Source organism: Capricornis sumatraensis, chromosome 15 (genome assembly GCF_032405125.1).
Source record: "Capricornis sumatraensis isolate serow.1 chromosome 15, serow.2, whole genome shotgun sequence".
Taxonomy (NCBI): domain Eukaryota; kingdom Metazoa; phylum Chordata; class Mammalia; order Artiodactyla; family Bovidae; genus Capricornis; species Capricornis sumatraensis.
Genome location: NC_091083.1, coordinates 65,357,771 through 65,384,158, shown reverse-complemented (window position 1 = coordinate 65,384,158; position 26,388 = coordinate 65,357,771). Strand labels below are relative to the sequence as shown.

General features: G+C 45.2%; 1 protein-coding gene across 1 annotated transcript; it reads left to right on the top strand.

The window, feature by feature from the left end:
- SUN5 (Sad1 and UNC84 domain containing 5) lies at positions 1-24,356 on the top strand. Its single transcript, XM_068986657.1, has 13 exons — positions 1-86; positions 1,836-1,894; positions 2,087-2,155; positions 3,118-3,184; positions 5,297-5,358; positions 10,172-10,221; positions 11,472-11,506; positions 12,312-12,420; positions 20,564-20,642; positions 21,570-21,685; positions 22,190-22,357; positions 23,050-23,136; positions 24,201-24,356. Exons 1-13 carry the CDS (start codon positions 1-3, stop codon positions 24,354-24,356), a joined length of 1,143 nt encoding a protein of 380 aa, XP_068842758.1.
- Positions 24,357-26,388: the final 2,032 nt, after the last annotated feature.

The window sequence follows — 26,388 nt, the reverse complement described above, 5'->3', positions numbered from 1 at the left end:
ATGCCCTGGTCCTCAAGGAACCCCGGGAACTCGTGTGACCAACCCGAAAATGTGGCCCACGTACCCAGGGAGGCCAGGCCCAGGAGGTGAGACGAGCAGCCTCCCCCTCTGCACAGCCCCTATAAAACACCGCCCCTCAGCCCTTTCTTGGAAGCCAGCCGGCATTAGCAACTGTGCCTACAGACGCAGCACCTGAAGTCAGAGAGGCTGGACAGTGGCTTTCAGCCAGGGAGTGGAGGAGCAGTCGTCCATTCAGCACGTGTTCCCTGAGCCCCTGCTGTGTGCCAGGCACTGGGCAGAGTGCTGGGACGATGGTGTTGCACCAGATGGCCGTGCTCCCTGGCCCGGTGGAGCTCCCGTGAGGGAGACAGATAGTAAACAAGAAAGCACGCCTCTCTGCCATCTGTATCTGTAGGAGGCCTCTGCTTGCAGGTGGTAGAAGTTCCAGCTCAAAACAGTGCCTACCTCTGGGCCCCAGAACAGCTGTCTATCCCTAGAGCAGGGTATACAGAACAATCATACTGGGGTAAGGAGAATGCTATTAGAACTTCTGTATGTATTTTCTTTAGCTCATCCTCTTTTTAATTTATATTCCTCAGGAAGGTGTAAATAAAGCCTATGCATTTGAAAGGGTAAATAATATATCAGTCCACTTGGAGAAATATATATATAATACATATATATAAAATGTTAGGAGTATAAAAGTTTAGAGACCATTGACGTGGACATGATGTGAAAGTCGCTCAGTCGTGTCTGACTCTTTGCGACCCCATGGGGTTCTCCAGGCCAGAATACTGGAGTGGGCAGCCTTCCCCTTCTCCAGGTGATCTTCCCAACCCAGGGGTCGAGCCCAGGTCTCCCACATTGCAGGTGGATTCTTTACCAGCTGAGCCACAAGGGAAGCCCAAGAATATTGGAGTGGGGAGCCTATCCCTTCTCTAGCGGATCTTCCCGACCCAGGGATCAAACCAGTGTCTCCTGCATTGTAGGCGGATTCTTTACCAAGTGAGCTATTAGAGACTGTTACCTTAGAAATAAAGAAAAATGTACATGGCAGGGAATATAGCTAATATTTTATAATAACTATAAATGGAATATACATTTAAAGTTAATCACTATATCATATACCTGTAACATAAAATATTATACAACTATACTTCAATTTAAAAAAAATTTTTTAATTAAAGAAAATTTATCTCACATGCCAAAAGATCCCAAGGTATGGATGGCTCCAGAGAATGTTAACTCTGAGGTTCTGCAGTGCCAGCCACACCTCCGGTTCCTGCCATCTTTTTTGCTCTCCCTTTTGGCCTCCTCTCGTGGTCACAAGGTGGCTACCACCATCCCGGGGGTTGCACAGAAACATGGCCATATCCAAACAGAGAGGAGGGTGTTGCCTCTTGTGGGTCTCAGTTTAGCAATGAGAAAACCTTCTCCCCAAGTCCCAGACCCCTTTATCTACCCTACAGCTCACCCCTGCAGACTTTCCCATCCTTGAGCCAACAGCAAGGGGACTGAGACAGCAACAATCAGAAACCAATTAGATCCACCTAAATCATTCGGGGGAGAAGGAGACAAGGAACCAAAATCAGTCTTCTGCCAGTAAGAGGAAGGAGTGGCTTTTGGATGACAACCGCCCGTGACTGCCACAGCAAACTGCGTCCTTTCCTCTGAAGAGCCTGCACTGAGGGTCAGCCACACCTCGGTCTATCCCTGATCCTCAGCCTTGTGGTCTTGAGCAAACTTTGCAGCGATTCAGTTTCTCCATCTGGAACATGGGGACACCATGCTCCCTGTAAACTGTAAAATATAATTGTGAATCTTGTCATTGCCAGAATCATCCAACGAGGCCGGAACATCTGCAGGATGACAGAGGCGCCTTTGTCAAACGCAAGTGAGAAGGGAGGGCAGAGGGGAGCCCTGGGGTCTTTGTGGGCAGTGAGGAGCTGAAGCTCAGAGATGTCAAGTGGGCAACCCAGGGTCCCCCAGCAAGGGGCAGGGCAGGGGGTAGGGATGCTCCTGCGGTGTCTGCAGGCACCTTGTCCCAGAGGCTGGCAGTGACATGACAGCCCTGTGCTCTCTGCAGGTGACGCCTTCCTGTTGCCTGTCCGCATCAATGCCCCGGGCCTGACCCAGTGCATGCTGGAATGCATGTGTACGTATACACTGAGGAGCTGCCTTGGCCATCAGCGTGGGCCTGGGAAGAGGGCCCAGCCTCAAGCTGGGCTGTAGGTGGAGCTCTGGAGGTCTCCCCTTCAGAGGCGTCAGGGGCGTCATTCCAGCGAGGAATGACGGTTGAAAAGAGGGACTGGGAGGGAGATCTGCTGTTTGGAGGAGCAGCTAACTGCCAGCCCTCCCCCATTCTGCCACTAGCCTGGCCCCTGAACTCATGCGAATGGTTCCATGCAACCCACCCTCACTTTGAGGACATGGTTCTGACCACACCCTAAAGATCAGTCTTCTGTGTTCCTCCGGCCACACCTCCGCTATTCATCCACTCAGTCATTTATCCAACCATCTGTCTGTTATCCATCTGTTGGAATATCCATACACCCCATTAGTTCATCCATCCATCCAAGCCCTTCACTGAGTCATCCACCAATACACTCATACTTTTGTTACCATTCACATCCATCCAGTCATCAACCCATCCACCCTTTCATCCCGCCTCGCATTCTCCCATCCTCTCATCCATCTTCCTAATCCCCTCTTTTCCAAGCCATTCTCTTAAACATTCTTCCACGTATCCATGCCTGCTCCCACCTACGCACCCATTCTGAGCCCATACTTTTTGCCTAGCTTCATGTACCGCAATAGTGGGCACTCAGGAATGAACCAGACAAGCGCTCTTCTACTGAGAAGCTTTCAGTGTCTGGGAATAGACATTGGCAGGGACATCTCAAACTTTTCTTGCTCCTGAGTCACTTTTAAGTATTTAGTACCTGCCAGTCACTGGTGGGTTTGTAGTTCTAGTACTCAGTCCAAGCTGATGCTTACCTATAAGTAGTTCAACTAGCAAATTGAGAGGGTCTCCCAGCAACAGGGTCTCGCCCTGTGAGTTGTCATAGGATAAGAAGGAGGACGCAGCTGCTCACTGCTCGGCTGTCTCCTCCACAGCCTGGATCACCTGCCTGGCCTGCTTCCTGAGGACTCGGGCTCACCAGGTTCTGTTCAACACTTGCAGGTGAGCTGGGGCATGAGCGGGAGGGTTATGGGGACTGGAACTCTGTCCTGGTGATCACGGCAGCTCTATCACTGGCTTGGACCTCTCCTCAGATAAGCTATGTCATATCTGGTTTATATCAGACGCCCCACCCCAGAATCCACTGTGGCTCCCTATCACTCCAGCACCCCAGACTGTAGCCCCCTGAAATCTTGCCTCACCCTTCCTTTCCCAGCTCCCCTTTTTCTGCTTTCTGCAATAGAGCCACTGGGCCAGCATGGCTAGGATTCTCACTCCCTGGACCCACTATACCTCTTCCCAGCTGCATAGGTTTGCACAGGCTGTTCTTCCTGCCTGAAATGTCTGCTCCATTCTTTCCCTTTTCATTTCCTGCCCATGCAAAATGCCTCTGAATTCCTGCAGAGCTTCCACCTCATTTGTGCATTTAAAGTTTACATTCTAAGCATTTCTTATTTATTTCTGGCTGCTCTGTGTCTTTGCTCTGGGTGCGGGCTTTCTGTAACTGTGGCTAAAGAGGGCTACTCTCTAGTTGGGATTCATGAGCTTCTCATTGCACTGGCTTCTTTTGTTGCAGAGCTTGGGTTTTAGGGCTCACAGGTTTCAGTAGTTGTGGTGCAAGGGCTTAGTTGCCCCGCGGCGTGTGGAATCTTCCTGGACCAGGGATCAAACTTGTGTCCCTCGCATTGGGAGGTGGATTCTTAGCTACTGGACCACCAGGGAAGACTGAAACATCTCTATAATGCCTTCTCTGGGCCCAGCCTTGGCTCCACCACACATGAGCTCCCATGTGTGGAAAAGACAGACACCAAACTGTGGAATATTCTTATTGAGATGGGAATACCAGACCACATTCCCTGCCTCCTGAGAAACCTGTATGCACGACAAAAAGCAACAGTTAGAACTGGACGTGGAACAACAGACAGGTTCAAAATTGGGAAAGGAATACATCAAGGCTGTATATTGTCACCCTGCTTATTTAACTTCTATGCAGTGTACACCATGTGAAATGCCGGGCTGGATGAATCACAAGCTGAGATCAAGATTGCTAGGAGAAATATCAACAATCTCAGATGTGCAGATGATACCACTTTAACGGCAGAAAGTGAAGAGGAACTAAAGAGCCTCTTAATGAAGGTGAAAAATGGGAGTGAAAAAGCTGGCTTTCAAACTCAACATTCAAAAACCAAAGATCATGGCATCTGGTCCTATCACTTCATGGCAAATAGATGGGGAAACAGTGGAAACAGTGAGAGAATTCATTTTCTTGGTCTCCAAAATCAGTGCCAATGGTGACTCCAGGCACGAAATTACAAGACCCTTGCTCCTTGGAAGAATAGCTATGGCAAACCTAGACAGTATATTAAAAAGCAGAGATGTCACTTTGCCAACAAAGGTCCATCCAGTCAAAGTCACCTATGGATGTGAGAGTTGGACCGTGAAAAAGGCTGCGCATCAAAGAATTGATGCTTTCAGTCATTGGAAGGACTGATGCTGAAGCTGAAACTCCAATACTTTGGCCACCTGATGCAAAGTGCTGACTCATTGGAAAAGACCCTGATGCTGGGAAAGATTGAAGGCAAAAAGAGAAGGGAGTGACAGAGGATGAGATGGTTGGACGGCATCACTGACTCAATGAACATGAGTTGAGCAAACTCAGGGAGGTAGTAAAGGACAGAGAAGCCTGGCATGCTGCAGTTCATGGGGTCGCAAAGAGTTAGACACAACTTAGCGACTGTGACAACAGCAACAAAGCTGGGGGTGATGAGTCTGGAGCTTGTAGGCAGAGGGCACCCTTAAACTAAGCCCTGAAGGATGCATTTACTGGGGAAGAAGCTGGAAAAGGGCTAACAGTATGTAAATGGAGGAAGAGAGTGAGGAGGATGTGGTGAACACTATGAGTTGATCTCTGATGGCCAGGGATACTGGGCTAAGAACTTTCTTTCCTCGGAGATGCTGTGGAGCCGCAGGACATGGCCAGCATCTTGGAAAGAGTGTCATGGCCCAGATAGGAAATGTGCTTCTCGGGGTGCTTTCAGGGCAAGGGCTAGGCTGAGACTGTCCAGCCTGTGCAAAGCCCTACTTCACCTTGGCCATCACTTCTCTGTCTTACAGATACAAGCTGTTCATCCACAAGCTGATAGAAAAAGCAGGAGTTCTGATCCTCTGTGCTTTTGGTACGTGTCCAGGGTGGAGGTACCTAATCCTGGGCTCATGTCCATCCTGGGGAGGGAAAGAGCTGTGGCCCCAACTATGTGACACTGTGCCCGACACTGTCCCTCTGGGAGCGCCAGTATCCTCATCTGTCTAATGAGTGTTGCTGTGAGGATAAAATGATGTCCAGGGAAAATGTTTGAAAGCTAAGAAAAACTTTGAAAACTGTAAGGTTCTCCCCAAACTGTATTATATAATATTCTTATTCTTCCTCTTCTTCTTTTCCCTCTCCCTCCCTCCCTCCTTCTCCCTCTCTCTTTCTCTCTCAGTTTTTGTGGCTTCCTTCCAGCCAACACCACCACCTCTCACATTACAGCTTTGCTCTCTCAAGCAAAGAAATCTCTTCCTTCTACTTAAATACACCAACAGGTGGGGGTTGAGGGAGAGGGAAGGAAGAGAATTTCCTAGGAAATTAGAAATTCCTGGACAACATAATCCAACAGATAAGACTTTTTAAAATAATAGCTTTATTAAGGTGTACTTCACACACCATAAATCATGCCATTTTAAGTGTATAATTCAGCAGTTTTTAATGCATTCACAAAGTAGTACATCCATCACTGCTATCAAATTCCAGTATTTTCACTGCCAGAGAAAGAAACTTCCTAGTCCCTGGCAGTCATTCTCCATATTCCCTTCCCTTACACCTAGGCAACAATTAATCTATTTTCTGACTTTATGAGTTTGCCTGATGTGGACATTTCATATAAACAGAATATGTAATATGTTGCCTTTCGTTTCCTTTCACTCACAGTATTTTCAAAGTTCATCCATATTGTAGTGTACACAAGCATTTCGTTACCTTTTGTGGCTGAAAATCCATTGTGTAGATAAGCCATATTTTGTTTATCCTCCATCAGTTGATGGATATTAGGGTTATTTCTAGGAGAAGGCAGTGGCAACCCACTCCAGTACTCTTGCCTGGAAAATCCCATGGACGGCGGAGCCTGGTAGGCTGCAGTCCATGGGGTCGTGAAGAGTCGGACACGACTGAGAAACTTCACTTTCACTTTTCACTTTCCTGCATTGGAGAAGGAAATGGCAACCCACTCCAGTATTCTTGCCTGGAGAATCCCAGGGATGGGGGAGCCTCGTGGGCTGCCATCTATGGGGTCGCACAGAGTCGGACATGACTGAAGCGACTTAGCAGCAGTAGCAGCAGCAGGGTTATTTCTACTTTGGGGCTATTACTGAAAATGCTGCTGTGAGCATTCCTGTAGTATTTTTGTGTGGACATGTGTTTTCAGTTTTATTGGGTATATATTGTACCTAGGCATAGAATTGATGGGTCATTTGATTACTCTATGAATAACTATCTGAGGAATTGCCAAACTTCTCTTCCAAATGGCTGCACCGTTTTACATTCCCACTGGCAACGCATGGGGTTTCCAATCATTGCTGTCTGTCTTTTCTATTAGGCATCCTAGGGCATGCAAGGAGAAGGCAATGGCACCCCACTCCAGGACTCTTGCCTGGAAAATCCCATGGACGGAGGAGCCTGGTGGGCTGCAGTCCATGGGGTCGCAAAGAGTCAGACACGACTGAGCAAATTCACTTTCACTTTTCACTTTTATGCATTGGAGAAGGAAATGGCAACCCACTCCAGTATTCTTGCCTGTAGAATCCCAGGGACGGAGGAGCCTGGTGGGCTGTCGTCTATGGGGTCACACAGAGTTGGACATGATTGAAGTGACTTAGCAGCAGCAGCAGGGCATCCAAAGTGATATCTCATGGCAATTTTTATTTCATTTCCCTAATGACTTCATGGGGTCGCAAAGAGTCGGACACGACTGAGCGACTGAACTGAACTGAACTGAATGACTAATGATATTAAGTATCTTTTTTTGTGCTTATTGGCCATTTGGATATCATCTTTGGATAAAGGTCTATTCAGATTTTTGCCCATTTTTAAATTGGATTATTTGACTTTTTATTCAGTTCAGTTCAGTTCAGTTCAGTCGCTCAGTCGTGTCCGACTCTTTGCTACCCCATGAGTCGCAGCACGCCAGGCCTCCCGGTCCATCACCAAGTTCTGGAGTTCACTCAGACTCACATCCATCGAGTCAGTGATACGATCCAGCCATCTCATCCTCTGTCGTCCCCTTCTCCTCTTGCCCCCAATCGCTCCCAGCATCAGAGTCTTTTCCAATGAGTCAACTCTTCGCATGAGGTGGCCAAAGTACTGGTGTTTCAGCTTTAGCATCATTCCTTCCAAAGAAATCCCAGCATTGATCTCCTTCAGAATGGACTTTTTATTACTGAGTTCTAAAAATCCCTTATATAGTTAGAATACAAAAGTCCCTTATCAGATATGTGATTTGCAAATGTTTTCTCTTATTGTGTGGGTTATCCTTCTTGATGGAGTCTTTTGATTAAGGCCAATTGTATGTTTTGATTAAGTCTGATTTATCTCGTTTCTTTTGTGATATGTGCTTTTGGTGTCATAGCTAAGAAACTATTGCCTCACCCAAGTGATGAGGATTTACTCCCGCGTTTTATTCTAAAATTTTATAATATTAGCCCTTACATTTAGGTCTATGGTTCGTTTTTTTGGTTAATTTTTGTATATAGTGTGAGGTAAGGGACCAACTTTATTTTTTGAATGTAGGTATACAGTTGTTCCAGCACCATTTACTGAAAAGACTATTCTTTCCTCCATTGCATTGTCTGGCACCTTTAATGAAAATCAACTGACCATAAATAAGAGGATGTATTTCTGTACTTTCAGTTCTACTCCATTGACCTATATGTCTTTATGTTTGCTAGTATCCCTGGATTGGTTGCTTTATAGTACGTTTTGGAATCTAGAAGTGCAAGTCCTCCGACTTTGTTTTTTTTTGTTTGTTTTTAAGATTGTTTTGGTTATTATGGATCCCTTACATTACAATATGAATTTTAGGATCGACTTTTTCATTTCTTCTGAAGCGAGTGTTGGGATTTTGATGTAGACTGCATTGTTCTGCATATGCATCTGGGGAGTGCTGTCACCTGGCCAGTGTTAAGCTCCCAGTCCCTGAGCACTGGGTTGTCTTTCCATTACTGATGGGTAACTCTGTACCTCTAACAAAGTTGCTCAGGCGTGTCCAACTCTTTGCGACCCCATGGACTGTAGCCTACCAGGCTTCTCTGTCCATGGGATTTTCCAGGCAAGAGTACTGGAATGGGTTGCCATTGCCTTCTCCATACCTCTTTATAGTTTGGCAATTCTTTTGTTAAACTTATTCCTAACTATTTTATTCTTTGAGATTCTGTTATAAATGGGATTTTCTTAATTACAGTTTATTCACATTATTCATTGCCAGTGTTTAGAAATCGGAGAAGGCAATGGCATCCCACTCCAGTACTCTTGCCTGGAAAATCCCATGGACGGAGGAGCCTGGTCGGCTCCAGTCCATGGGATCACAAAGAGTCGGACACGACTGAGCAACTTCACTTTCACTTTTCACTTTTATGCATTGGAGAAGGAAATGGCAACCCACTCCAGTGTTCTTGCCTGGAGAATCCCAGGGACGGAGGAGCCTGGTGGGCTGCTGTCTATGGGGTCACACAGAGTCGGACACGACTGAAGCGACTTAGCAGCAGTGGTGTTTAGAAATACCATATCCTCGAGGGACTGGCTCCAGGAGTCCTTATATATACCAAGGTCTGAAGATGTTCAAATCCCTTATATAAAATCATGTAGTACAGTGAATACAATCAGCTCTCTTACATGCAGGTTTTGCATCTGCAGATTTGACCAACTGAGGGTGGAAATTTCAATGAGCAGTTGGTTGAATCTACGAATGTGAAACCCTCCAACATGGAGAGCCAACTGTTTATCTACTGAAAAATATCTGCATATAAGTGGACTCCACAGTTCAAGCACTTGTTGTCAAAGATCAGTTGCACAACTGATTTTTGTGTACTGATCTTGTATCCTGCAACCTTGCTGAACTCATGTGTTACTGCTAACACTGGGCAAGACACCCAGTCTTGGATACTTTAAGATTTCTATATGCAACATCATGTCATCTGCCTTTTATTTCTTTTTCTTAACTAATTGACCTGGCTCAAATCCTCAGAATAATGTTAAATAGAAATAGCAAGAGCAGGGAATTATTTGGTGGTCCAGTGGTTAGGACTCGGTGCTTTTGCTGCCAAGGCCTGGGTTCAATCCCTGGTCAGGGAACTAAGATCCTGCAAGCTTCATAGGATCAAAAAAAAAAGAAAAGAAATTTTAAGAACAGACACCTTGTCCTACTCCTGACCTTAGGAAGAAAACCTCCAGTATTTCACCATTAAGCATGATGTTAGCTGTGGCTCATAAACAACTTCTATCAGATTGAGGCAGTTCCATGCTTTTCTTTGAAGTTCCATTCTGTTCTATTTTAAAACAACAAATAGATTTTAAAGGTATTTAATAATGACTTGAATAATGAGATTTCAGACAGCATAGAAATCATAAAATGCAAAGGAGACCACCCCCTTTCCTTCTTTTTGCCAATTATCCCCAGTAGGATTAAGACTGGAGAGGAAGAGGAAACAGATTACTTGGTTTATGTGAGCTGATTTGCATATATGATATCATTGGATCATGGAGTGGATTTTACTGTTATTCCCATTTTACAGAGGAGTAAACTGATGTATAGAGGGATTAAGTAACTTCTCCCAAAACTGCACAATGCTAGGAAGTGGCAAGGCTTGGATTTGAATCTAGAAGTCTTAACTCCAAAGCCTAAGTTGTAAGCTCTTAAGCTTTCATCTTAAATGCTCATTCTCATTCCCCCACCCCTACAGGATTTTGGATGTTTTCTGTGCACTTACCATCCAAAATGGACATCTGGCAGGTGAGTGTGTACTCTCTTCAGGCTCCACCCCTGACTGGCGTCACCCCAACCAGTCAATGTCACCTTCATAAGTTCCTCTCCCTCTTACCACCTCTGGACCCTACTCAGCTGCTGACTCATTCCAGATACAAATCTCTGCCTTTGTCTTGTTCCCCACCTGGAACCATCTTTCCTGTCAAAATGTGACTTTCAAGGACCAGATGCATAGCTCCTCCTCAGGATCCTCTCCTGTCACTGATTCCCCGAGGTGACCCATCTTTCCGTCATCAAGACCCCCACCTAAAATGGGATGGTGTGGCCAAAGACCACATTTCTCTCTCTACTCAAGGCAGTTTGTTCTTTTGTTCAAATGAGATGAGACCTTTACTTTGTGGTTCCTGGAGAAGAAGGAAGAGAAATCAGTGGCCAGAGCTCCCTGTCTGACAGCAGAGTCTCAGAAGGCCTAGAGAGAAGCGATCCGATGAACCTGTCCTTCCCTCTCTCCTTCTCCCCTTATGAACTCCATCATATGCTTCCCTCTCCTCCAGAAATACCTAAGCAGAGGTGGTCACATTCCCCTCTCTTCTTCCACAATCTTCTGTAATCATAACTGCTTCCCCAACTGTATTGAGAGTCCTTGAAGACAGAGTCAGCTCTGATTCGCTCCAGCAATGTCCACCTCAACGCCTGGTACAAGTGGCAAACATGATCAATTCTGGACATTTAGATGGCCAGATGGGGGTGTGACTGGAGGCGGGATGGAAGGGATGGATGTAAGGATGCGGGAAAATGGATAGTGGGATAGATGGATAAATGAAGGGAAGAAGGTACAGATGAGAGAGTGGATGGATGGGAGGGAAGATGGGATAAGGGTGAGTAACTGGATGGATGGATAGACAGATGAATGGATAGCTGAGTGGGACAGTGGATAGACAGGAGGGTAGATGGATGCATGCATGCATAGACTGATGAAAGGGTCAATGGATAAGGTAAGGTGGATGGATAAGAAAGACTGGATAAATGAAGGAGCAGATGGATGGGAAAGAGGGATGAATAGGATGGTAGATGGGTGGGACGTTTGATGGAAGTGTATGCAGATGAATGAATAAAAAGAGGGTAAATTGGATTTTGAATGGATGGCAGGTGGGACAAACAGGAAAGTGCATGAATGGATGGATGTATGATTGTGGGAGGATGGATTGATGAAATTCTACTGGGCCCAGATTAGGCCATCTGAAGGAAATCCCTTGCTTTCCTCAATATCCCACCAGGAAGACAGCATAGATAGTCCACTGCAGAGCCTGAGGTAAGAAGATTCTGCTAAATAGTCCTATTGTTACCTAAAAACCAGAGCTATAGCCAAGATCTACTGGCTAAGAATATGGGGTCTGCCAGAACAACTTGGGCTTAAATCCCAGCTCCCATACCTCCTACCTGGCTAAACTTATGCAAGACACTTCACTTCTCCTTTATGAAATAAAACATAACACCCAACTTGGTAATTATGGATATTAAAGAAGATGTCGTGAATAGTTCCTGACCCATAGTTAGTGTTCAGCAGATGGTTTTGGTTGTTATTATTGTTTAGTCATAAATCCTGTCTGGCTCTTTGCAACCTCATGGACTATAACCTGCCAGGCTCCTCTGTCCATTGGATTTCCCAGGCAAGAACACTGGAGTGAGTTGCCATTTCCTTCTCCAGGGGATCTTCCCAATCCAGGGAAAGAACTCATGTCTCCTGCTTGGCAACTGGATTCTTTACCACTGAGCCACTTGGGAAAGCCCCAGCAAATGGTAGCTGAGAAGAAATTTTAACCAAGATACACCCATGGCAGCATCGTTAAATGAAAAAAAATACTCAAATATTCAGAAGGAATGAGTTGGGTTTAAGGATAGTCAGATAGTCCAAGCAGAAGTAAGGGCATGAGTAATGCTCATTGCTCTAAATTCTTAGAGATAAGAATTTGGGGGGTAGGTCCAGGGATGGGCCCATGAGAGTGGGAAGATGTGAAGCTAGTTCTTTTTGTGCTGACTGGCAGAGGTAGAAGCTGAGGGTAATAGTAGGAGCATCACAAATCAGTCGCTCTCTGTTCTCACTCCTTCCCCGTAAGGATGTACCAAGAGAAGGTGCGGCATCATACTGGGGAAATCCAGGACCTCCGAGGTCACTTGAACCAGCTCATCACCAAGCTCCAAGAGATGGAAGCTATGTCTGATGAGGTGAGTGGCTAGCCATTCTGCCCCAAAACTGACTTCTCTGTTTGATGTCCAGCTCCTCATAGCCCAAGTTTTAGTGGAACATATGCCCAAATAACTTCCTGGGAAAGAGTAAAATAAGAGGTATATATTAATTTTTTTTTTAGAAATTGTATGTTTGAAAACATCTTTATTCTACCCTTGCACTTGTTGATAGTTTGGTTGGGTATAGAATTATAGATAGGAAAAATTTCCCGAGGATTTTGAAAGAATTCCACTATTGTGTTCTCGTTTATACTGTTACTTTAGAGAAGTCTAATATCACTGTTATTATTTGTCCTTTGAGTGTGGTCTGTTCCCATCCCTAAGTTTGTAGGATATTCTTTTTATCTCCAGTGTTCTATATTTAACCTGCTGGGGGATTCTGGAACTTACTGACTCTACGAGTTGATCTTTTTCAGTAGTTTCAGAAAATTATTAGCTATTATTCCTTAAAACACTGTTTTTAACCCATTATCTATCACCTCTCCTGAGACACCAATTATAACTATCCTAATATCTGGAGTGTTTTCCATATTATTCTCATATTTTTTCCTTGTTTGCTTGTTTTTTCATTCTTTTTCTCTATGTGCTTAATTTTGACGCTTTCTCTTCATATTTCTTCAGGTTCACTAATTATCCTAGAGTCTGCTCTATCCAATCTACCGCTAAACATTTCCATTAAGTTCTTAATTTCATATATTGCATTGTCTAGTTCTAGAATATACATTTGATTATCTTTCATAGATTTTAATTCTATGGTGGAATTCTCCAACATTTCATCTATATTGTCCATCTTTTCCTTTATTTTATTTAACATATTGGTCACAGTTATTTTTAAATCCTTGTCTGCTAAATCTAATACCTGGATCATCTATGATCTCCTATTGCCTATTTTTTCTTGGCATATCAATCTTATGCTTTTGACTTTTCATATCTGGTAATTTTTTAGTGTTTTCTGGGCAATTTTTTACAAAAAAACTAGATGTTCCAGATAATTACAATTTCAACTAGGTAGAGTTCTCCCTTTTCTTTGTAAGGAAGGTGAAGTATACTGATCACTTCTATGCAAACATGCATTGAACTGGTTCAGACCTAGGTTGTAATTTTTCTAGGATTTATTCAAAGGTTTTTGGCTTAGCCCTCTAGCCTCCTGCCCATGCAGTTTCAAAAATCGATAAATGTCTTGATGGGAAAGACTGAACATATGTTTGAGGCCTCTTGAGTTTTCAATTTTTTATTGAGGTATAGTTGATGGACAATGTTGTGTTAATTTCTACTCTACAGGAAAGTGATTCAGTTACACATATATACACTCTTTTCAAACTTTCCCAATATGTTTGTCAGAAAATATTGAATATAGTTTCCTGAGCTATACAGTAGGAACTTACTGTTTATCCATTTTATGTATAATGGTTTGCATTCACTAACCCCAAACTCCCTCCCCAACTCCCCCACCTGCTTAGCAACCACAAGTCTGTTCTTTATGTCTGTGAGTCTGCTTCTGTTTTGTAGATAACTTCATTTGTGTCAAACTTTAGATTCAACATATAAATGATATTATATAGTATTTGTGTTTCTGACTTCACTTAGTATGATAATCTCTAGGTCCATCCATGTTGCTGCAAATGGCATAGTTTCATCCTTTTTATGGCTGAGTAGTATTCCATTGTATATACTTACCACATATATTTATCCATTTATCTGCCAATGGACATTTAGGTTGATTCCATGTCTTGGCTATTATAAATAGTGCTTCAATGAATGTTGGAGTGCATGTTTCTTTTAGAATTATAGTTTTGCCAGATATATGCCCAGGATTGGGATTGTAGGATCCTATGGCAACTCTATTTTTAGTTTTTTGAGGAACTTCTTTTCCGTAAAGGTTGCACCAGTTTACATTCCCATGAATATGTAAGAAGATCCCCTTTTCTTTACACCTTCTCCAGCATTTGTTTATAGACTTTTTAATGATGGTCATTCTGATTGGTGTCAGGTGGTACCTCATTGTAGTTTTGATTTGCATTTCTCTAATAATTAGAGATGCTGAGCATAATTTCATGTGTCTGTTGGTCATCTGTGGGTCTGTCTTCTTTGGAGAAATGCCTCTTTAAGCCTTCTGCTCATTTTCCAATTGGGTTGTTTTTTGTTGTTGGGTTGTATGTGCTGTTTGTATATTTTGGAAAGTAAGCCCTTGTTGGTCATATTATTTACAAATATTTTCTCCCAACCTGTAGGTTGTTTTTTCATTTTGTATGTGGTTTCTTTTGATGTACAGAAGCTCATAAATTTGATTAGGTTCTATTTGCTTTGAGGGGATTTTCTTTTGGGTTTTGTGGGGGGGGGGGTTCCGCTTTTATTTCTATTGCCTTGGGAGACTGATCTAAGAAAATGATTGGTATGATTTACATTAAGGAATGTTTTACCTATGTTCTCCCCTAAGAGTTTTATGGTGTCATGTCTTATATTTAAGTCTAAACCATCTTGACTTTATTTTTATGTGGTATGAAAGTGTGTTCTAATTTCATTGATTTAATGAGGCTTCCAGCTTTTCCAAAATCACTTGCTGAAGAGACCTCTTTTCTCTATTGTATATCCCCGCCTCCTCTGTCAAAGATTAATTGACTGTGGGCATCTGGATTTATTTCTGGACTTTGAATTTCCAATTTTGGATACAAAATCTCTGACCCCATTGGCAGCCTTCTCTGCCAGGGCAAGCTTGGATTCTCATTGTAATTGTAATTGGTTTAGTGCCCTCAAGTGAAGAGCAGATGTAGCTACTCAGTACTGACTCAGCATTTCCTCTAGTACAGCAGTTCTCAAAGTGTGGCCCCCATTTCAGCAGCATCAGCATTACCTGGAAAAATGTTAGAAATTCAAATTAATGGGCCCCACCCAGACCAACTGAATCACATATTCTAAGGATGGGAACCAACTTTTCTGTGTTTCAACAAGTCCTTCAGTGATTCTGACATATAATAAGGAGAATCACTGTGCTAAGTCTTTAATCTCTTGCTTGCTTTGTTTTGGCGTCTCCTTCCTCAGAGGGACTTTGTTTATTAAGCGCTCTGAGACTGGGAACTTTTATTCTGCTTTTCAGAAGCTTTCAGAGCAGCCCTTTAGTTTCTTACATAGTCTTGGCTTTCAGTTAACGTCTAATGAGGGAAGTAAGCCGTGGTCAAGGCTCCTTAAGTCTCCGATTCTGTCCTACCTGCACTATGTAAATGCTAACAACTCTGCTGCTTCCTCTTTTGTCAGGAGCAGCCCCTGCCCCCAGATCCTCAACCCATGCACAGGATCATCAAATGCCCCAGAGATTAAGAATGTCAGCATATTTCAGAGTGGCTGTCCCCTGTCTAGAATTTTTGTCCATCTGGTTCTGTTTCTTTCATAGCTCAATGATGGTATTAAAACATGGTTTAGCAAACCATCTGGCTTTTTCTAGTTTTTAGTGGGACCATTGGTTCTCTGTAACTTACTACATCTAACCTAGAAGCCCTATACCATCTTACCTTACATCTAAAATGTCATAATAATGTACCTACGAGGTAGCCACACTTGGCTTTCAGTGTGGAAACCCTTTCAATGTGGAAACGTGTTCTTTAAGAACACATTTAAGAAATGTTCTTTAAGAAAGACAAATATCATATGATATCACTTATATGTAGAATTTAAAATATGATACAAATGGACTTATCAATATTTGCAAAACAGAAACAGACTCACAGACATAGAGAATAAACTTACGGGTACCAAAGAGGAAAAGGAGAGAGGGACAAATTAGGAGTTTGGGATTAACATTACACACCACTATATGCAAATAGGGAACTTCCCAGGTAGCGCAGTGGTTGAGAATGTGACTGCCCATGCAGGAGACTCAAGGGATGTGGATTCGACCCCTGGCTTGGGAAGATGCCCTGGAGGAGGAAATGGCAACCCACTCCAGTGTTCTTGCCTGGGAAATCTCATGGACAGAGGAGCCTGGCGGGCTACAGTCCAGGGGTTGCAAAGAGTCGGACACAACTGAGCACACAGAAGACATTATATATAAATAGATAAACAATAAGATCCTACTGTATAGCATAGGGAACTATATTCAATATCTTATAATAACCTATAATGGAAAATAATTTGCAATATACATATATACGTTTGTATACCTGAGTCATTTTGCTGTATATCAGAAACTAACAATATAAATCAACTATACTTCAATTGTTAAAAAAGAGAGAGAGAAAGTAATGTTCTTTCATTGTGATTAAATTGATTATTTATCCCTGGCCCTGGCTGCTCTATTCTCATTTTTGAAACTCCTATTATGTGAATGTCAAACTCCTAATCATCTGCATTTTTCTTTTTTTCTTTTCTTCCCACTTTTCTCTTTATCTCTTTGTTCTACAGTTGAAAAAACACTCTCACCTTTTATCTACCAAAACTTATACTGAATTTTTCATTTCTGCTAACACACTCTGAGTTCTTAACAATTTTCTTTGTTCTCTAGGTACTCCTTTTCCAATAATTCTGTTCTTATTTTATGAATACAATATCTTTATCTTTTTATGAGCAATGTCTTTTCTTAGCTTTAGGAGCTCAGTTCTTACCTCTCTGAGTCTCAGTTTCCACATCAACAAATAGAGTATAATTACTGCCCTGTAGCACTCTATCCACTATGCTAGTTACCCAGCTACCATCCTGAAACTTAGTAGTGCAGAACAACCATTTTATTATGTCCAGAGATTCTGTGAATCAAGAATTCAGACAGGATGCAGTGGAGATGGTTTGTCACTGCTTCACGATGTCAAGGGCCTCAGCTGGGAAGACATGAAGGCTGGAGGTGACCCAGTATCTGGATCTGGAATCATCTAGTGGAATCTTTATTCACGTGTGTGGAGGTTGATGCTGGCTGTCAGCTGGGAACTGAGGGCTGTTGACTAAAGTGCCCATAGGTGGTCCCTTTGTATGGCATGGCCTTCCTTACAACACGGCAACTGGCTTCAGAAAGTGAACATCTCCCCGAAAGCAGATGGCTCACCTTTTAGGACTGAGCCCACGGGTCATACAGCATCACTCCCATCAGTCACAGGCTCACCTAGATGGACAGGGAGGGAACTGAAGTCCCATGTGTCCATGAGAAGGGTGTCAAAGTCACACTGCAGGAAGAGCAAGGAACGGGAGACCTATCTGCAGTCATTTAAGAAAATACAATCTGCTACTCTCTGAAACTATTTTCTTGGGCTCCAAAATCACTGCAAATGGTGACTACAGTCATGAAATTAAAAGACGTTTGCTCCTTGGAAGAAATGTTATGACCAACCTAGACAACATATTAAAAAGCAGAGACATTACTTTGCCAACAAAGGTCCATCTAGTCAAAGCTATGGTTTTTCCAGTGGTCAGGTATGAATGTGAGAGTTGGACCATAAGGAAGGCTTAGCACCAAAGAATCAATATTTTCAAATTGTGATGCTGGAGAAGACTCTCGAGAGTCCCCTGGACTACAAGGAAAACCAACCAGTCAATCCTAAAGGAAATCAGTCCTGAATATTCATTGGGAGGACTGATGCTGAAGCTGAAACTCCAATACTTTGGCCACCTGATGCAAAGAACTGATTCGTTGGCAAAGACCCTGATGCTGGGAAAGATTGAAGGCGGGAGGAGAAGGGGACGGCAGAGGATCAGATGGTTGGATGGCATCACTGACTCGATGGACATGAGTTTGAGTAAGGTCCAGGAGTTGGTGATGTACAAGGAAGGCTGGCGTGTGCAGTCCATGGGGTCACAAAGATTTGGACACGACTGAGTGACTGAACTGAACTGAACTCCATGAAGGCACAGGAACCGAGATCAAATTACCAACGTTCATTAGGTCATAGAGAAAGCAAGGGAATTCCAGAAAAATATCTATTTCTGCTTCATTGACTATGCTAAAGCCTTTGACTATGTGGATCACAAACTGTGGAAAATTACTAAAGAGATGGGAATACAAGACCACCTTTCTTGTTTCCCGAGAAACCTCTACAGAGATCAAGAAGCAACAGTTAGAACTGGACATGAAACAACTGACGGGTTAAAAATTGGGAAAGGAGTATAACAAGGCTGTATATTGTCACCCTGCTTATTTAACTTATATGCAGAGTATATCATGTGCAATGCCAGGCTAGATGAATCCCAAGCTGAATCAAGATTGCCGGCAGAAATATCAGCAGCCTCAGAAATGCAGATGATACCGCTGTAATGGCAGAAAGTGAAGACGAACTAAAGAGAATTTGAAGAGAGTGAAAGAGAAGAGTGAAAGAACTGGCTTGAAACTCAGCATTCAAAAAACTAAGATCACAGCATCTGGTCCTATCACCTTATGGGAAATAGAAGGGGAAAAAGTGGAAGCAGGGACAGCTTTTGTTTTCTTGGGCTCCAAAATCACTGCAAGCAGTGACTGCAACTTGCTCCTTGGCAGGAAAGCTGTGACAAGCCTGAAAACAAAAGCGTAAGTGTTAGTTGCTCAGTCGTGTCCTGTTCTTTGTGACCCCATGAACAATAGCCCGCCAGGTTCCTCTGTCCATGGGGATTTTCCAGGCAAGAATACTGGAGTGGGTTGCCAAGCCCTTCTCCAGGGAATGTTTCCAACCCAGGGATCAAACCCATCTCCCGCATTGCAGGCAGATCCTTTACCGTCTGAGCCACCAGGAAAGGCCATGACAAACCAAGACAACGTATTAAAAAGCAGAGCCATCACTTTGCTAACAGAAGTCCATCTAGTCAAAGCTATGGTTTTTCCAGCAGTCATGTACGGATATGAGAGTTGGACCATAAAGAAAGATAAGCTCTGACGAACTGATGCTTTCGAATTGTGATATTGGAGAACTCTTGAGAGTCCCTTAGACTGCAAGGAGATCCAACCAGTCAATCCTAAAGGAAATCAAACCTGAATATTCATTGGAAGGATTGATGCTGAAGCTGGAACTCCAATACTTTGGCCACCTGATGCAAAGAGCCAACTCATGGAAAAGACCCTGATGCTGGGAAAGATTGAAGGCAAACGGAGAATGGGGGTAGCAGAGAAGGAGATGGTTAGGTAGCATCACCAACTCAATGGACAAGAATCTGAGCAAACCCCAGGAGATAGTGAAGGACAGAGGAGCCTGGCATGCTGCAGTTCATGTGGTTACAAAGAGTCAGATACAACTTAGCGACTGAGCAACACTCTTGTGAAAAGTCTAATCAAATAATGGCCAGTGATTTATTGAGCACCAACTGTGCTCAATGCTTTGCGATCTTTATCTGGCAATGTAGAGGTTAAGAACCTGAACTCTGGAACCAGAGTTTCCGGGTTTGCCTCTCACTAGCTATGTGACCTTGGACAAGTTACCTTTTTGTGCCTCAATATTCTCCTCTTTAAAATGGGGGCAATAATAGTACATACCTCCTAGGGTTGCTGAGAGGGGATAAATATGAACATACTGAAGACAGTCCTGACATATAGTCGCAGCTTTATGAGTCTTAGCTCTAATCCTCACAAGAGTAGGAGGTGGATGTGATTATTGTTCCAGCTTCTCTGGTGGCTCACACAGTGAAGAATCTGCCTACAGTGCAGGAGACTGGGGTTCAATCCCTGGGTCAGGAAGATCCCCTGGAAGAGGGAATGGCAACTCACTCCACTATTCTTGCCTGGGAAATCCCAAGGACAGAGGGGCCTGGCTGGGCTATATGGCGGCACAAAGAGTCAGACAGGACTGAGTGACTAACACGTTCACTTCATAGACAAGAAAATCAAGACTCGGGGCAGGGGGGTGCACGGGGGCAATAACTAGCCTAGGGACCATTAGCAGGAAAGGTCTGTCTGACTCCAGGCCCCCTGCCCTGGACTTGACTGAGACTCCTGGTCCTGCGTGTATGACAGTGCATCCCAGAGGGTGTGAAAGCACCGAGGAAACCCCATGGATGGGACGGGGGCGGCTCTGGACCTCCTCACAGCACAGCATGTGACAGCCTCGTGTGTGGACCAGGCAGGGGCCAGCAGGCAGGGACAAAAAGGTGTCCTGAGGCCACTCGTCACCTGGTGTGAACACAGCTGTGGACTGTGATCTGTAAGAATCCACCAGTGCACAGCTTGGGTTTTCTGCCTTCGCAGCAAAAAATGACCCAGAAAATAATAAAGATGATCCAAGGAGATTACATTGAGAAGCCGGACTTTGCCCTGAAGTCGATAGGTGAGTGACTCCCCACCACCTTGCCTCACCAACCAGCCCAGCCCAAGTTTCCTGAGAAACTCTTCAGAGGATGGATTTCAGCTCTGGCCGGGGGCATATCCTGCTAACCTCAGCCACTCAGCTGGTGTTCTTGTTACAGTTTTCCATTTTCTCCCACAGAGGCTGAGGTGGGAAGGGGAGGCCATCATCCACCCATCCCCCTCCAAATGTAGGGGTCCACAGAGTTGTCCCTGTCTGTGCAGGGGAGACTGGCCACAGGCCTAATTACAGTTAGGAATCACGCCTTTGAAAAATTAAGCAGTGGCTGCAATAGAGGGGTAGGGAGGAGCACGCTGGGTTGAGGTCTGATAAGGAGGGTAAAGTGTTTTTCATATCAAACCACAGGAACTGATATGAAAGGTGCCCCTGTGAGGGGCTGCATGGGAGGGGGCGAGGTGGGCGGGCAGGGCGGGCTGCCTGGTGTAGACAGCACCAGCTCCCCCCGGCACCCCTAGGAGCAAGGAGATGCGGTGTCAGAGGGCTTTGGTCTAAGCTCTCAGACCTGGAGTCTCTTCCTCTGAGAAACGCCTATAATAAGGGCCACGGTGATACTAACTGGGTTATAATAACTAAGCTGATTTAAGTGAGCGAGCGCCTGCATTGCACCAGGCACTGCTGGAAAAAGTTTACTGTATTAACTCCTTTCAACCTCACAACAACCCCATGAAATGGATGCTTTCATTACTACTATTATTATTACTTTTGTTACTCCCATATCCCAGAGGACAACGCTGAGGTCCAGAGAGGACCAGTGACTCTTCTGGTGTTCCCCTGGCACCTAGTGAGACTCTCTCCACCAGGCAGATGCCAGGGCTGCTCAGCTGAGACCCTCCCCCCTCCCCCTATTGCCCCCCACCGACCCCTCCGCTGCCATCACCTCCCACACAGGGGCCTCCATCGACTTTGAGCAGACGTCAGCCACATACAACCACGACAAGGCCTGCTCCTACTGGAACTGGATCCGGCTGTGGAACTATGCACAGCCCCCAGACGTGATCCTCGAGGCAGGAGGAATGGCAGGACAGGGGGAGAGTGGCAGGGGTGTGGCCAGGGGCCTGGGGGCAGGAGCTGGAGGCAGAGGTTGGGGTGAGAGTGCAGAGGGCGGGGGCCTGGGGCAGAGTCGGAACAAGAGAGAGGGAGGAGCCGAGGCAGAAAAAGGCACAACTGATGGGGTGGGGGGTGGTAGTCTGGGGAGAAGTTGGGGTGCTGGGCAGGAGTTGGGACAGGCCCAGCGGCAGGGACAGCCTGCTTTGGCACTGGAAGAGGCCCCTCCCCCAACCCTCAAGTCTTGCAGGTCAGGGAACCCTCACTGCGCTGGGCTGAGGGGAGGGGTCATCCTTGCTGCCTGCTGTCAGGGAGGCTTCCTGGAGTTGGTGGTATTCGAGCCGAGCTTTGTAGACGGGAAGGACTGGGCTTGTCCAGGAAGGCCGAGAAGGTCTAGGGAAGCCAGGCTGGGATAAGGAATCTGCTCTTTAGCCATCCACCTTCACTGCGTCTGCCGCTTCCAGCCCAGCGTGACACCTGGCAACTGCTGGGCCTTCTCGGGTGACCGCGGCCAGGTGGCCATCCGACTGGCCCAGAAGGTCTACCTGTCCAGCCTGACCCTGCAGCACATCCCGAAGACCATCTCACTGTCGGGCAGCCTGGACAGCGCCCCCAAGGACCTCGTCCTCTACGTGAGCATGCCCCAGCCGGCAGCAACGCCTAGCTGAGGGGACGGCTTGTGATGGCCGCTTTCGCGGCACTATGATAAACCACACAGTCTACGAAGCCTAGAGGGACTGGATGCCAAGGCTGGGGATAGTCAGGGTCAGGGTCAGATCACAGCCTTCTGGGATTAGGGGTAAATTGGGCTGCAGTCCATGAGGTCGTGACTGAGCGACTTCACTGTTACTTTTCACTTTCATGCATTGGAGAAGGAAATGGCAACCCACTCTGGTGTTCTTGCCTGGAGAATCCCAGGGATGGGGGAGCCTGGTGGGCTGCCGTCTATGGGGTCGCACAGAGTCGGACATGACTGAAGTGACTTAGCAGCAGCAGCAGTACTCTATTACAACCCAAGTTTGTCAGAGCCAATTGAGTCTTCAAAGATAACTGACCCCCATTTTACTGAAAACGAAACAGCTTCAGAGAAAGGACAGGGGTACATCAAACCCTAGAGTCAACGGCAGTGTTAGAAGTGGACCCTTAACCTTCTGGCTTCCAGTCCAATTCTCTCCTATCCTTTACATGTGCTGTGATGGAACAGTGCCCAAAGAGGTAGACAGCTCCCCATCCTGGGAGGTGTGCGAGTCTCGACTGGCGAAGGCAGCGCCTTCTGGAGTCCCTGCCTGTACCTGATGCTTAATTCTTGGTTCTGATTCTCCAGGGCATGGAAGGCTCTCCCAAGGAGGAGGTATTCCTGGGGGCGTTTCAGTTTCAGCCAGAACATATCATTCAGACGTTCCAGCTCCAGGTACCTGAGAAACCCTGCCCATGCTGGGCAGCTACTGAACACAGACTGCGTGCAGGGCTCTGCAGGGGACCCCACTTCATGCCCCAGCAGCCCGAGGTGGTGCACAGTTGTCACTAACTGACTTGACAGATGAGGAAACTGAGGCCCAGAGTGATGGAGCCACTGCCTAGGGCCTAGAGTGGAACCCTGAGGAGGCTCATCTACCTCCATTTCCCTGACCCACCGAGAAGCCCTCCCACTGTGGTTCCTCCAGGGACAGCAGGTGTTGAGCTGGAGGGCAAGTCAGGCCAGGGTCACTGGCTTTGAACTTAACGTCTCCATAGTGGGAGACCCCGAGGTCAACACCTGGTCCAGCTACAGGTGGGGAAGCTGAGGCCTGAAGGGGAGGGAGTTGGAGACAGAAGCATGGCCAGAAGCTGGCTGCTGGAATGGCCCTGAGACTCGAGAAAACGCCCAGGCTTGGAAATCAGACCGACCCTGGCCCACATCCTGACCCAACCACAAGTTCTGTGTGCTCACAGACCATTCTCTTCCTCTCTGGGCCTCAGTTTCCCCTGGTGTAATTTCCTGGGAGGTTGAGACCATCCAGTGAGATCTCACAGGCCACTGGGCTCCATCCCCTCTGGGCTATGGGGAGGAAGGGGAGGGGGCCTCATTTACATAGCACCTACTGTACGCCCAGGGCTGGTAAGCCATCTGGTGCCAAGATCTCACTTCAGTGCTCACGGCAACCCTGGGAAGCAGACATTACCCCTCTTTCTCTTATAGACCGGAAACTGAAGCCCAGAGAGGGTGTGGTTTGCCCAGGGTGCCAGAGCACCCACGTGCCAGGGCCCCAAGGCTGGGATCCATTCCCCATCACCGTCGAGCTATCTTCCAGCCTCAGCCCCTTGCATCCCAGCCCCTGAGTGACTTGCCATGTGGTTTTGGGACATTCCCCTCTCTGAGCCTCAGTTTCCCCACCTAAGGAATTGGAGGGTTTCCTTCCACTCCCAAACATTCCTCTGGACAGGCCAGATCAGGGACTATGAGTGAGATGGCCCCTGCCTGTGGCTCTCATTCAGAACCAGCCTCCCAGGACGTTTGGGGCCGTCAAGGTGAAGATATCCAGCAACTGGGGGAACCCGCGCTTCACCTGCCTGTACCGAGTACGTGTGCATGGCTCTGTGACTCTACCCAGAGAGCAGCCTAACCAGAGCCCCCACCCCAAGAGAGATTAAAGTTTATTCTTCACGCCCAATTCCAAGTGTCTTTTGGCCCCCAGAAGTGAGAGTGGCCTAGGACTTGATGTCTGAAATTCAGTGTAGCAATTATCAATCCTGTCCTGGGTACCCAGGCACCCTCACAATAGCCTCATGAGGCCCATTTCACAGATGGGGACAATGAAGTCTCCAGGCAGAAAAGCTGACTTGCCAGAAGTCACAGTTAGCAAATGGCAGCACCAGGATTCAACCCCAAGCTGTCTGACACCCATATGTGACTCATCTTCTGGTTTCAAGTCAAGCTCTGCCACTGACCCAAGTGTGCTGGGCAAGACCCAGCCCTTTCAGTTTCCCCATCTGTACAATAGAGACAGGATCATGGCTGTTGTATCAGATGAGGTGGGAGATGATAAATCCTTCCTGTGACCATGACAGAGTGTTTCAGCATCACACAGATGATTCAGTGTGACGTAAGACAAAACACACATCCTCTCTGGACCTCTGTTTTTCCAGGTGTGGACATTTCTAGTCCATCATGTGCATTGAAAGACAATATCAACAAAGTAAAAAAGGCAACCCACAGGATGGGAGAAAGTATTTGCAAATCATATATCTGATAAGAGATTAACATTCAGAATATGTGGAGAACTCCTAAAATTCAACCACACACACACACACAAAAAAAAACTCAATTCAAAAATGGTCAAAGCATTTGAACAGATATTTCTCTGAAAAAGATATACGAATGGTCAATAAGTACATTGACAACTCATTCAACATCACTCATGATTAGGGAAATGCAAATCAAAACTACAATGAGGGATTTCCTCTGTGGTCCAGTGGTTAAGAATCCACCTGCCAATGCAGGGGACATGGGTTCAACCCTTGGTCAGGGAACTAAAGTAGGGCAACTAAGCCCACATTCCTCAACATACAGAGCCCACGCACTCTGGAGCCTGAGTGGCACAACTAGAGAGAAGCCTGGGCGCCACAAGGGAAGATCCCGTGTGCCATAGCTAAGACCCAATGCAGCCAAAATAAACATTTTTTTAAAAAGACTTTTAAAAAATCTATAATGAGATATACTACTTCACACCCATTAGGCTATTACAAAAAATAAAACTGCAGATGAGGATATAGAGAAATTGGAACTCGTGTACTGCTAGTGGGAATTTATGTAGAGCCACTGTGGTAAACAGTAAGGCATTTTGCCAAAAAAAAGATTTAAAATAGAAACACCATTTGACTGAACAATCCCACTCCAGATATTTACCAAAAAGAATTAAAAGCAGGGTCTCAAAGAGGTATCTGCACACCCATATTCATAGCAGCATTATTCGTAACAGCAGGAAGCAACAAAAGTTTTCATCAACAGATGAATAATAAACCAGATGTGTTCTATACATACAATGGAATACCATTCAGTCTTTAAAAAGAAAAGAGTTCTGCAATATACCGCAACATGGATGGACCTGCAGGACATGATGCTAAATGAAATAAGCCAGTCACAAAAAGACAAATATGCTATGATTCTACTTATATGAGATACTTATTCTGTCAAATTCATAGAGGCAGAAAGTAGACGGGTTGCCAGCAGTTGAGGTATGGGAGAATAATGGGGAGTGAGTGTTAAATGGGTACGCAGCTTCAGTTTTACATGGAAAGAGCTATGAAGATGGATGTTGGTGATGGTTGCAACAATATTATAAATATATTTAATACCAGTGAACTATATACTTTGAAAAGGTTAAGATGATAAACTTTACATTATATATATATAATGTATATATTTTTATATATTATATGTAATATATTATCATATATTACATTATATGTATTATATTATATATTATATATATTACTATGATTTTGAACATTGAAAAAAGTTATAAAATATCTTAAATCCCATAAAGGAGAGACTCTGGGATACTTTGAAAACATTGTAAGAAAATTCTATAAATTCTGATAGCGTGTCATCTCAGTATACTATTAGAAAGGCAGATGTAAATTTTTTTTGTTTCTGTTCCCTAAACCAGTCACTCATAGTTTC

Coding starts and splice junctions, on each gene's coding strand:
- SUN5 (XM_068986657.1), top strand. CDS start 1: ATGCCCTGGTCCTCAAGGAACCCCGGGAACTCGTGTGACCAACCCGAA. Junction 1,895..2,086: donor GGCGCCTTTGTCAAACGCAA/GTGAGAAGGGAG, acceptor TGCTCTCTGCAG/GTGACGCCTTCCTGTTGCCT. Junction 12,421..20,563: donor TGGAAGCTATGTCTGATGAG/GTGAGTGGCTAG, acceptor CTGCCTTCGCAG/CAAAAAATGACCCAGAAAAT.